Source organism: Triticum dicoccoides, chromosome 1B (genome assembly GCF_002162155.2).
Source record: "Triticum dicoccoides isolate Atlit2015 ecotype Zavitan chromosome 1B, WEW_v2.0, whole genome shotgun sequence".
NCBI classification, from domain to species: Eukaryota; Viridiplantae; Streptophyta; class Magnoliopsida; order Poales; family Poaceae; genus Triticum; species Triticum dicoccoides.
The window spans coordinates 656,494,526-656,505,502 of record NC_041381.1 but is presented as its reverse complement, the minus strand read 5'-3'; the positions used below and the strand labels follow the sequence as shown (position 1 = coordinate 656,505,502).

Here is a 10,977-nt window from a genome sequence, read left to right as displayed (position 1 = left end):
AGAGAACAAGTTACAAATTTATACCGTTTGATGGAAGCCTGTGTGAATAACCAACATTTTGACCCAATAAGCATCATATAGGGAATTCGCCGACGTAAGTCGCTGCGGGCAGGCACTAACAATTTATTCGAGAGTTGCCTTCGTTTTTTTCTTGGGCAACGTATACATTTCAGCACCACCATATGACATTGAATGAATTTTTCTTTTTCCTTTGGGAAAACTCAAGCTCGAATAAAATAAAATAATAAATAATACTACCACAAGTCAATAAATAAAGAATTACTTAATTAATTAATGTTTTAGGAGTGGAGGATGGGCGGGCTGCAGTATGGCCCGTTGAGCCAGCCGTCGGTGATCTGCTTGTATGCGGCCTCGGTGAGGTGGATGCCGTCCCAGCTGAGGTGGTCGGCCGGGTTGGCGCACGCCGCCGCGCCCTGCATTCCGCACCTCGCGCTGTTGGCGTAGTTGTACTTGCCTCCCCCGGAGCCGCAGCACGCCTCGAAAACCGCGTTGAAACCTGCAGCACACACAGCACAACACCGTTGCCAGTTAGCTACGTACTCCTACTCTAGTTGATTGATCACTACCTAGAACGTGCATGAACAGTGCCCCGGTCGGCGCCGGTGCTCCATGCATGCATGCATGTGGAGGCATGTGTTTGTTGGGCGTGTCAGCCAGTGCCGATCCACCATTACTTGGCCATATTATGCCAGCTCTTCCTAGATCTTCTTTTTCAATGATTTTTTTTGAATGATTTTTTTTGAATGATTTGAAGATCTTCTTCTACTCGTCGCCGCGCGGGACATGCAGGAATCTCACATGCAGGGACATGTGCCCAGAGTGGGCAGTAGCTAGCACCACACTGATGCCGATGCTGACAGTGACACTAGTGCCGTGTCCACTGCTGCTAGCTCGTGCACGAACGCGGAATCTACCCATCCACACGTTATGCGTGGCTTGTCTCTCCCTGGCGTGTTAGTTAGACTTATTGCTGAAACAAGATGCCCAACGGCTAGCTAAGACTTATCGCGTGCGCACGTACCGTATTTGCTTGGGTTCTGGACCATGTCGTAGACGGCGGAGTAGAAGTCGGCGTACATGATGCGCGCCGCCCGGCCGTAGCGCTTCCGGAGGCGGGCGATCTTGGCCTGGAGCAGGTTGTTGTGGAACGTGGAGAGGTCGTTGAACTTGCGGAGGCAGCCGAGGCTGTCGTAGTCGGCGCTGCTGTTGGTGCCGTAGACGGTGAGGTAGATGGGGAAGCAGCCGATGGGGAGCACCCCGGGCACCACCACGTCCCTGGCCCCCATTGCCACCACCTTCTCCACGCCCCTGATGATGGTGTTGACGATCTTGGTCGTGTACCTTCCAAAGTTTTGAATAGCAGGCTATCATAAGTAGCGGTACTACTCATCCAAATCGGCTATATGCCGGTGAAAAATCAGGCTATAGCGCGGACAGGATTTCATTTAGCTAGCGGCACTCCGTTCGAACCGTTGAAACATTGGTACCTGCTCGCTTGGTCCGGGTTGTAGTTGCCGAACAGCATCGCGTTGTAGTCGTTGCCGCCGAACTCGCCGAACACCACCAGCGAGTCCCGCAGGTACCGCATGCAGTCGTTCCCGCACACGGTGGCGGTGATCTGCTGGAACCACTGGATTTGGAAGCTGATGGGCCCGTTGTTCCAGATCTTGTCCGACAGGCCGAGGCCGCGGAAGAAGGGCGCGTCCATGGCCGTCGCGCCCGTGATCGCCATGTTCGCGCCCTGCTTGAAGTCCGTGCCGTTCGCCTTGGACGGTGGCAGGAAAGGCACCCCAAACTTGGTGCCTGCAATGCGTCATCGTACGTACGTCAAGCAAGAACCATTAATTAGTTTGAGGAAGTGAATGGGGCACAACACTTACTGAGGAAGTCGACGATGACGCGGCCGTCGGAGCACCGGCAGGTGGGGGTGCCGAAGTAGGTCTCGCCGTAGGGGGGCTGCGTGAAGGTGATCTCCGTCGGCTTCCCGCTCGTGCACAGGTTGCCCGTGTCCGTGATAGAGTCGCCGAAGTTGAACACCGCGTTGTACTTCTGGGCCTGGGCGGACGCCGCGCCCGCAAGTAGCAAGACGGCCAAGCATAGCAGCAGCTGCTGCTTCCGCGCCGGCACCGACGGCGAGCTCATCGTTCCCATCGTCCCAGCTGCTGCGGACGAGAGAGAGGGAGGGAGGGAGGCACGCAAAGCGGCAAAGAAGAAAGCTACGGAAAGGAAAAGGAATGGGGATGCTTCATGCTTGGCCAGTGGCCGGGCTTTCTATAGCCCCCGTGACCGGCGCTTTAATTTGCTTTCGAATCTCTCGTCCGCCCGGCCGACCAGAGCCCAATGGCTGAGACTGAGGACGAGCGTCATGCATGTTACTACCCAGCTAGCTAGATTGTCCTACCCTTTAGTATTTTATCCGTGTCTGCCAGGGAGAAAATTGTCTCTCCCTTTGACCTTTGCTACACTTTCAGCTCGGTTTGTCTTCCCCGGAGAGGAAACTTCACGTGAGAGATCACCACCAGTCCACCACCGCCTTATTATTCTCCGATTCCATGTAAAGGTCAGCATGCTACGATCCTGTCATGATACCAAAGGACGCACAAAGCAGCTCCACACATGCATGCGTGCGTGGCTAGCTGTGCTCCATGGAGAGCTTCACCTGCCCATATGGAACCCTGTGTGATCTGAATGTTAAGATTCATACAAGTAGATATAAAAGTACAAAAGATAGTTGGGAAGGAAGACCCCAATCGATCGGACGTAAGGTAACAACTTTCTCTATGCAACCTCTCCTCTCTGACACGGAACTCACGAAAAGATTGGATGGCACCTAGGGAGAGAGAAAGAGAAAGAGAACCGTGTGTGATGATGTGATCTGAATGTTCAGATTCAGTCATCTTGAGTTTTGTCGCGATGATGTGGAACATACCACCAGCCAACGTGGAATTCCTATGGACATTTTTTGGCCGGTGTTCAGTGGCCAAACTTCTCAGTTGCAATATGAGAAATCTTCGATATGGTAGTAAGATATATTTTCCTCCGGCCACTACTGGAATCTAGTTATACGCCGAGTGCCACAGACAGTCGGCAAAGGGCTTATAACCGCCGGCAAAGCCTTTGCCGAGTGCTACACTCGGCAAAAGCCATCACTGGTAGAAAAAGAGGCTTCCGTCCAGCCCCATTAGTCGCGAAACTGTAGGAACCGCGACTAATGAAGTCTTTAGTCGCGGTTCGGCAGATGAACCGCGACCAAATGCCTGGGCACAGGGCGCTCGCGGGCTTTAGTCGCGGTTGGCCAGGCCAACCGGGACTAAAGGTGCCCAAAGGCCTTTAGTCGCGGTTGGCTAGGCCAACCGCGACTAAAGCTCCTCCCTTTTAGTCCCGGTTTGTGGCACGAACCGGAACTAATGGGGTTGAGACCTTTAGTCCCGGTTCGTGCCACGAACCGGTACTAAAGGTCCCATTTTCAAACTCTAACCCCCCCCCCGGGATCGCCTTTTCAGTTTTAAAAAAAATAAAAGAAAATAATGGAAATGTCAAAAAAATAAAAGAAAATAAGTTTCTCATGTGATATGTGGTCTAGTTGTTGGGAAAATTTGCAAATGTGAATTTTGACTTTATTTGCAAAATCTCTCTGAAATTTGTAAAAATGGGCATAACTTTTGCATACTAACTCGGATGAAAAAGTTTTTTATATGAAAAATCATCTACTCGAAAAGTTACATTCAAATTTAATCGGGGGAACCCCGTTAAACATTTTCAAAATCCTCAAAAACCTAATAGAAAAAAAGTTACGGGGCTTGTAAGATCTAGAGTGGAAAAAATTGAAAAATATTCAAACAGTGGGCAAACTATGGTCAAACAATGGTCAAACTAATTATTCTAGAATATTAGTGTTACTAAATAATTATTTTAATTATTTCAATTTTGGTCAAATCTGGTCAAACTGTGGTCAACTGTGGTCAAACTGTGGTCAAACAATGGTCAAACTAATTATTCAAGAAATATTAGTGTTACTAAATAATTATTGTTTTTTAAAACAATAGTTTCAAACTCAAACAGTGAAATGTGTCACTTCATGCTCAAGCAAAATTCCTGAAGGTTAATAGGATTGGCATCTTATTATTGTCAGGAAAACAACAAGTGCAGACTTGGAGCGTGGGAGAATAGAACCCGGAAGTTAAGCGTGCTTGGGCTGGAGTAGTGAGAGGGATGGGTGACCGGTTGGGAAGTTAGATGATTTGGAATGATGAGGGGTGATAAAAGAATAAATTGAGAAGTGATGAGGGGTGGTGATTAGAGACTAGAGGTTAAAATAATTCAGAAATTTGAAAAAAAAAATTCAATTTTTTTTTCAAAAACCTGTGGCGGCCTTTAGTCGCGGTTAGCCACAAGAACCGCGACTAAAGGTCGTCCGCCCCGACGGCCACCTGGCGCCCACGTGGACGGGCCTTTAGTCGCGGTTCTTAAGCAACCGCGACTAAAGGGGGGGGCCTTTAGTCGCGCCCGTTCGGTCGCGGTTGCGCAACCGCGACTAATGGCAGTTGCGAACCGCGACCAAAGGCCCTTTTTCCACCAGTGCATCTGGCGTACACCGCTCCGGCAAACAGGAATTTGCCATGAGCCAGGGCATGGGCACTCGGCAAAGACTTTGCCGAGAGCCAAATAGTACAACTCGGCAAAATAAAGTGACTTTCACGTTGGCTGGTTCCGTCAGCTGTTTGCCGAGAGTGGCTCTCGGCAAAGATGCCACATCCAACAGCTGGCGCATGCCACTTTGCCGAGAGTGACCCTCGGCAAATCCACCACAGCTAACTGCCAGCGTGCCACTTTGCCGAGAGCTGCTCTCGGCAAAGATCCGTTCCCAGACAACTTTTTACTGCTTTCCCCCTGATCCCTGCTGCAAAAAATTATATACAATACACAAACAAGCATTTCAAGTCTCAGTGCCTAACAACAAACTCACATAACCATTACATAAAACAGTTCACACGAACTTCTTTTGAGATCACAAATGCCTACTTACTAAACAATAAGTGGTCAATGCATTTCCACATGCGACCACAAGATAAAAGCAACACCACAATTATCACAAACTAAAGAAGAATTATCAAGTTCTTCCATCAACTATAAACCCGATAACCCGTTTTTGGCTAGCACATCCAGTCAACCCATCCACTGAACCCACTAATTTAGATTTTCTCTTCTACTTAAGTACATACTGATTGTAATGATACTCTTGAAGGAAATATGCCCTAGAGGCAATAATAAAGTTATTATTTATTTCCTTATTTCATGATAAATGTTTATTATTCATGCTAGAATTGTATTAACCGGAAACATAATACATGTGTGAATACATAGACAAACTTAATGTCACTAGTATGCCTCTACTTGACTAGCTCATTAATCAAAGATGGTTAAGTTTCCTAACCATAGACATGAGTTGTCATTTGATTAACGGGATCACATCATTAGGAGAATGATGTGATTGACATGACCCATTTCGTTAGCTTGGCACTTGATTGTTTAGTATGTTGCTATTGCTTTCTTCATGACTTATACATGTTCCTACAACTATGAGATTATGCAACTCCCGTTTACCGGAGGAACACTTTGTGTGCTACCAAACGTCACAACGTAACTGCGTGATTATAAAGGAGCTCTACAGGTGTCTCCAAAGGTACATGTTGAGTTGGCGTATTTCGAGATTAGGTTTTGTCACTCCGGTTGTCGGAGAGGTATCTTTGGGCCCTCTCGGTAATGCACATCACTATAAGCCTTGCAAGCAATGTAGCTAATGAGTTAGTTACGGAATGATGCATTACGTAACGAGTAAAGAGGCTTGCCGGTAACGAGATTGAACTAGGTATTGGATACCGACGATCAAATCTCGGGCAAGTAACATACTGATGACAAAGGGAACAACGTATGTTGTTATGTGGTTTGACCGATAAAGTTCTTCGTAGAATATGTAGGAGCCAATATGAGCATCCAGGTCCCGCTATTGGTTATTGACCAGAAACGTGTCTCGGTCATGTCTACATAGTTCTCAAACCCGTAGGGTCCGCACGCTTATGGTTTCGATGACAGTTATATTATGAGTTTATGAGTTTTGATGTACCGAAGGTTGTTCGGAATCCCGGATGTGATCACGGACATGACGAGGAGTCTCTAAATGGTCGAGACATGAAGGTTGATATATTGGAAGCCAATATTTGGATATCAGAAGTGTTCCGAGTGAAATCGGGATTTTACCGGAGTATCGGGGGGTTACCGAAACCCCCCGGGGGCTTAATGGGCCATAGTGGGCCTTAAGAGAGGAGAGGCGGCCAGGGTGGGGCCGCGCGCCCCTCCCCCCTAGTCTAAATAGGACAAGGAGAGGGGGGCGGCGCCCCCCCCCTTTCCTTCCTCTCTCTCCCTCCTCTTTCCCCCTTCTCCAATTCCAACAAGGAAGGAGGGAGTCCTACTCCCAGTGGGAGTAGGACTCCCCATGGCACGCCCCCTCCTAGGCTGGCCGCCTCCTCCCCCCTTGCTCCTTTATATACGGGGGCTGGGGGGCACCCCATAGACACAACAATTGATCTCTTGATCTCTTAGCCGTGTGTGGTGCCCCCCTCCACCATAGTCCTCCTCGATAATATTGTAGCGGTGCTTAGGCGAAGCCCTGCGATGGTAGAACATCAAGATCGCTACCACGCCGTCATGCTGACGGAACTCTCCCTCGACACTCGGCTGGATCGGAGTTTGAGGGACGTCATCGAGCTGAACGTGTGCTAGAACTCGGAGGTGTCGTAGTTTTGGTGCTTGATCGGTCAGGCCGTGAAGACGTACGACTACATCAACCGTGTTGTTCTAACGCTTTCGCTTTCGGTCTACGAGGGTACGTGGACAACACTCTCCCCTCTCGTTGCTATACATCACCATGATCTTGAGTGTGCGTAGGAATTTTTTTGAAATTACTACGTTCCCCAACAGTGGTATGAGAGCCTGGTTTTATGCGTAGATGTTATATGCACGAGTAGAACACAAGTGAGTTGTGCGCAATACAAGTCATACTGCTTACCAGCATGTCATATTTTGGTTCGGCGGTATTGTTGGATGAAGCGGCCCGGACCGACATTACGCGTACGCTTACGCGAGACTGGTTCTACCGACGTGCTTTGCACACAGGTGGCTGATGGGTGTCAGTTTCTCCAACTTTAGTTGAACCGAGTGTGGCTACGCCCGGTCCTTGCGAAGGTTAAAACAACACTAACTTGACGAACTATCGTTCTGGTTTTGATGCGTAGGTAAGAACAGATCTTGCTCAGCCCGTAGCAGCCACGTAAAATTTGCAACAACAAAGTAGAGGACGTCTAACTTGTTTTTGCAGGGCATGTTGTGATGTGATATGGTCAAGACGTGATGCTATATTTTATTGTATGAGATGATCATGTTTTGTAACCGAGTTATCGGCAACTGGCAGGAGCCATATGGTTGTCGCTTTATTGTATGAAATGCAAGCACCCTGTAATTGCTTTACTTTATCACTAAGCGATAGCGATAGTCGTAGAAGCAATAGATGGCGAAACGACAACAATGCTACGATGGAGATCAAGGTGTCGCGCCGGTGACGATGGTGATCACGATGGTGCTTCGGAGATGGAGATCACAAGCACAAGATGATGATGGCCATATCATATGACTTATATTGATTGCATGTGATGTTTATCATTTATGCATCTTATCTTGCTTTGATTGACGGTAGCATTTTAAGATGATCTCTCACTAATTATCAAGAAGTGTTCTCCCTGAGTATGCACCGTTGCGAAAGTTCTTTGTGCTGAGACACCACATGATGATCGGGTGTGATAGGCTCTACTTTCAAATACAACGGGTGCAAAACAGTTGCACACGTGGAATACTCAGGTTAAACTTGACGAGCCTAGCATATACAGATATGGCCTCGGAACACGGAGACCGAAAGGTCAAACGTGAATCATATAGTAGATATGATCAACATAGTGATGTTCACCATTGAAAACTACTCCATCTCACGTGATGATCGGACATGGTTTAGTTGATTTGGATCACGTGATCACTTAGATGACTAGAGAGATGTTTGTCTAAGTGGGAGTTCTTTAGTAATATGATTAATTGAACTTAAATTTATCATGAACTTAGTACCTGATAGTATTTTGCATGTCTATGTTTGTTGTAGATAGATGGCTCGTGCTGTTGTTCCATTGAATTTTAGTGCGTTCCTTGAGAAAGCAAAGTTGAAAGATGATGGTAGCAATTACACGGACTGGGTCCGTAACTTGAGGATTATCCTCATTGCTGCACAAAAGAGTTACGTCCTGGCAGCACCACCAGGTGTACCACCTGCGCCAGCTACTGCAAACATTGTGAATGCCTGGCAGTCGCGTGTTGATGACTACTCTATAGTTCAGTGTGCCATGCTTTACGGCTCAGAACTGGGACTTCAACGACGTTTTGAATGTCATGGAGCATATGAGATGTTCCAGGAGTTGAAGTTAATATTTCAAGCAAATGCCCGGATTGAGAGATATGAAGTCTCCAATAAGTTCTACAGCTGCAAGATGGAGGAGAATAGTTCTGTCAGTGAACATATACTCAAAATGTCTGGGTATTGTAATCACTTGATTCAACTGGGAGTTAATCTTCCTGATGATAGTGTCATTGACAGAATTCTTCAATCACTGCCACCAAGCTACAAGAGCTTCATGATGAACTATAATATGCAAGGGATGAACAAGACTATTCCCGAGCTCTTCGCAATGCTAAAGGCTGCGGAGGTAGAAATCAAAAAGGAGCATCAAGTGTTGATGGTCAATAAGACCACAAGTTTCAAGAAAAAGGGTAAAGGGAAGAAGATGGGGAACTTCAAGAAGAACGGCAAACAAGTTGCTACTCAAGACAAGAAACCCAAATCTGGACCTAAGCCTGAGACTGAGTGCTTCTACTGTAAGCAGACTGGTCACTGGAAGCAGAACTGCCCCAAGTATTTGGTGGATAAGAAGGATGGCAAGGTGAACAAAGGTATATGTGATATACATGTTATTGATGTGTACCTTACTAATGCTCGCAGTAGCACCTGGGTATTTGATACTGGTTCTGTTGCTAATATCTGCAACTCGATACAGGGACTACAGATTAAGCGAAGATTGGCTAAGGATGAGGTGACGATGCGCGTGGGAAATGGTTCCAAAATCAATGTGATCGCGGTCGGCACGCTACCTCTACATCTACCTTCGGGATTAGTTTTAGACCTGAATAATTGTTATTTGGTGCTAGCGTTGAGCATGAACATTATATCTGGATCTTATTTGATGCGAGATGGTTATTCATTTAAATCAGAGAATAATGGTTATTCTATTTATATGAGTAATATCTTTTATGGTCATGCACCCTTGAAGAGTGGTCTATTTTTATTAAATCTCGATAGTAGTGATACACATATTCATACTGTTGAAGCCAAAAGATGCAGAGTTGATAATGATAGTGCAACTTATTTGTGGCACTGCCATTTGGGTCATATTGGTGTAAAGCGCATGAAGAAACTCCATACTGATGGACTTTTGGAATTACTTGATTATGAATCACTTGGTACTTGCGAACCGTGCCTCATGGGCAAGATGACTAAAACGCCGTCCTCCGGAACTATGGAGCGAGCAACTGATTTATTGGAAATCATACATACCGATGTGTGTGGTCCAATGAATATTGAGGCTCGCGGCGGGTATCGTTATTTTCCCACCTTCACGGATGATTTAAGAAGATATGGGTATATCTACTTAATGAAACACAAGTCTGAAACATTTGAAAAGTTCAAAGAATTTCAGAGTGAAGTAGAAAATCATCGTAACAAGGAAATAAAATTTCTATGATCTGATCATGGAGGAGAATATTTGAGTTACGAGTTTGGTTTACATTTAAAACAATGCGGAATAGTTTCGCAACTCACGCCACCCGAAACACCACAGCGTAATGGTGTGTCCGAACGTCGTAATCGTACTTTACTAGATATGGTACGATTTATGATGTTTCTTACTGATTTACCGCTATCGTTTTGGGGTTATTCTTTAGAGACGGCCGCATTCACGTTAAATAGGGCACCATCAAAACCGTCGAGACGACGCCTTATGAACCGCGGTTTGGCAAGAAACCAAAGTTGTCATTTCTTAAAGTTTGGGGCTGCAATGCTTATGTGAAGAAACTTCAACCAGATAAGCACGAACCCAAATCGGATAAATGTGTCTTCATAGGATACCGAAAAGAGAATATTGGGTACACCTTCTATCATAGATCTGAAGGCAAGACTTTTGTTGCTAAATTCGGATCCTTTCTAGAGAAGGAGTTTCTCTCAAAAGAAGTGAGTGGGAGGAAAGTAGAACTTGATGAGGTAACTGTACCTGCTCCCTTATTGAAAAGTAGTTCATCACAGAAACCGGTTCATGTGACAACTACACCAATTAGTGAGGAAGCTAATGATATTGATCATGAAACTTCAGATCAAGTTACTACCGAACCTCGTAGGACAACAAGAGTAATATACACACCAGAGTGGTACGGTAATCCTGTTCTGGAGGTCATGTTACTAGACCATGGCGAACCTACGAACTATGAGGAAGCAATGATGAGCCCAGATTCCGCAAAATGGCTTGAGGCCATGAAATCTGAGATGGGATCCATGTATGAGAACAAAGTGTGGATTTTGGTTGACTTGCCCGATGATCGACAAGCCATCGAGAATAAATGGATTTTCAAGAAGAAGACTGACGCTGATGGTAATGTAACTGTCTACAAACCTCGACTTGTTGCAAAAGGTTTTCGACAAGTTCAAGGGGTTGACTACAATGAGACTTTCTCACCCGTAGCGATGCTTAAGTCCGTCCGAATCATGTTAGCAATTGTCGCATTTTATGATTATGAAATATGGCAAATGGATGT

The 10,977-nt window shown here is 46.2% G+C and overlaps 1 protein-coding gene across 1 annotated transcript; it reads right to left on the bottom strand.

Moving 5' to 3' along the window:
* Window positions 1-264: 264 nt before the first annotated feature.
* Window positions 265-2,291, bottom strand: LOC119349442 (GDSL esterase/lipase At5g45910-like). The gene is made up of 4 exons (XM_037617479.1): window positions 1,902-2,291; window positions 1,509-1,824; window positions 1,043-1,362; window positions 265-517 (listed from the first exon to the last, which is right to left on the bottom strand). Exons 1-4 carry the CDS (start codon window positions 2,170-2,172, stop codon window positions 300-302), a joined length of 1,125 nt encoding a protein of 374 aa, XP_037473376.1. The 5' UTR covers window positions 2,173-2,291; the 3' UTR covers window positions 265-299.
* Window positions 2,292-10,977: the final 8,686 nt, after the last annotated feature.

Excerpts from the sequence above, each read along its gene's own strand:
- LOC119349442 (XM_037617479.1), bottom strand. The coding sequence starts at position 2,172 with ATGGGAACGATGAGCTCGCCGTCGGTGCCGGCGCGGAAGCAGCAGCTG. Across the intron at positions 1,825-1,901 it reads CGTCATCGTCGACTTCCTCA|GCACCAAGTTTGGGGTGCCT; the intron begins GTAAGTGTTGTG and ends GACGCATTGCAG. Across the intron at positions 518-1,042 it reads CCAGAACCCAAGCAAATACG|GTTTCAACGCGGTTTTCGAG; the intron begins GTACGTGCGCAC and ends TGTGTGCTGCAG.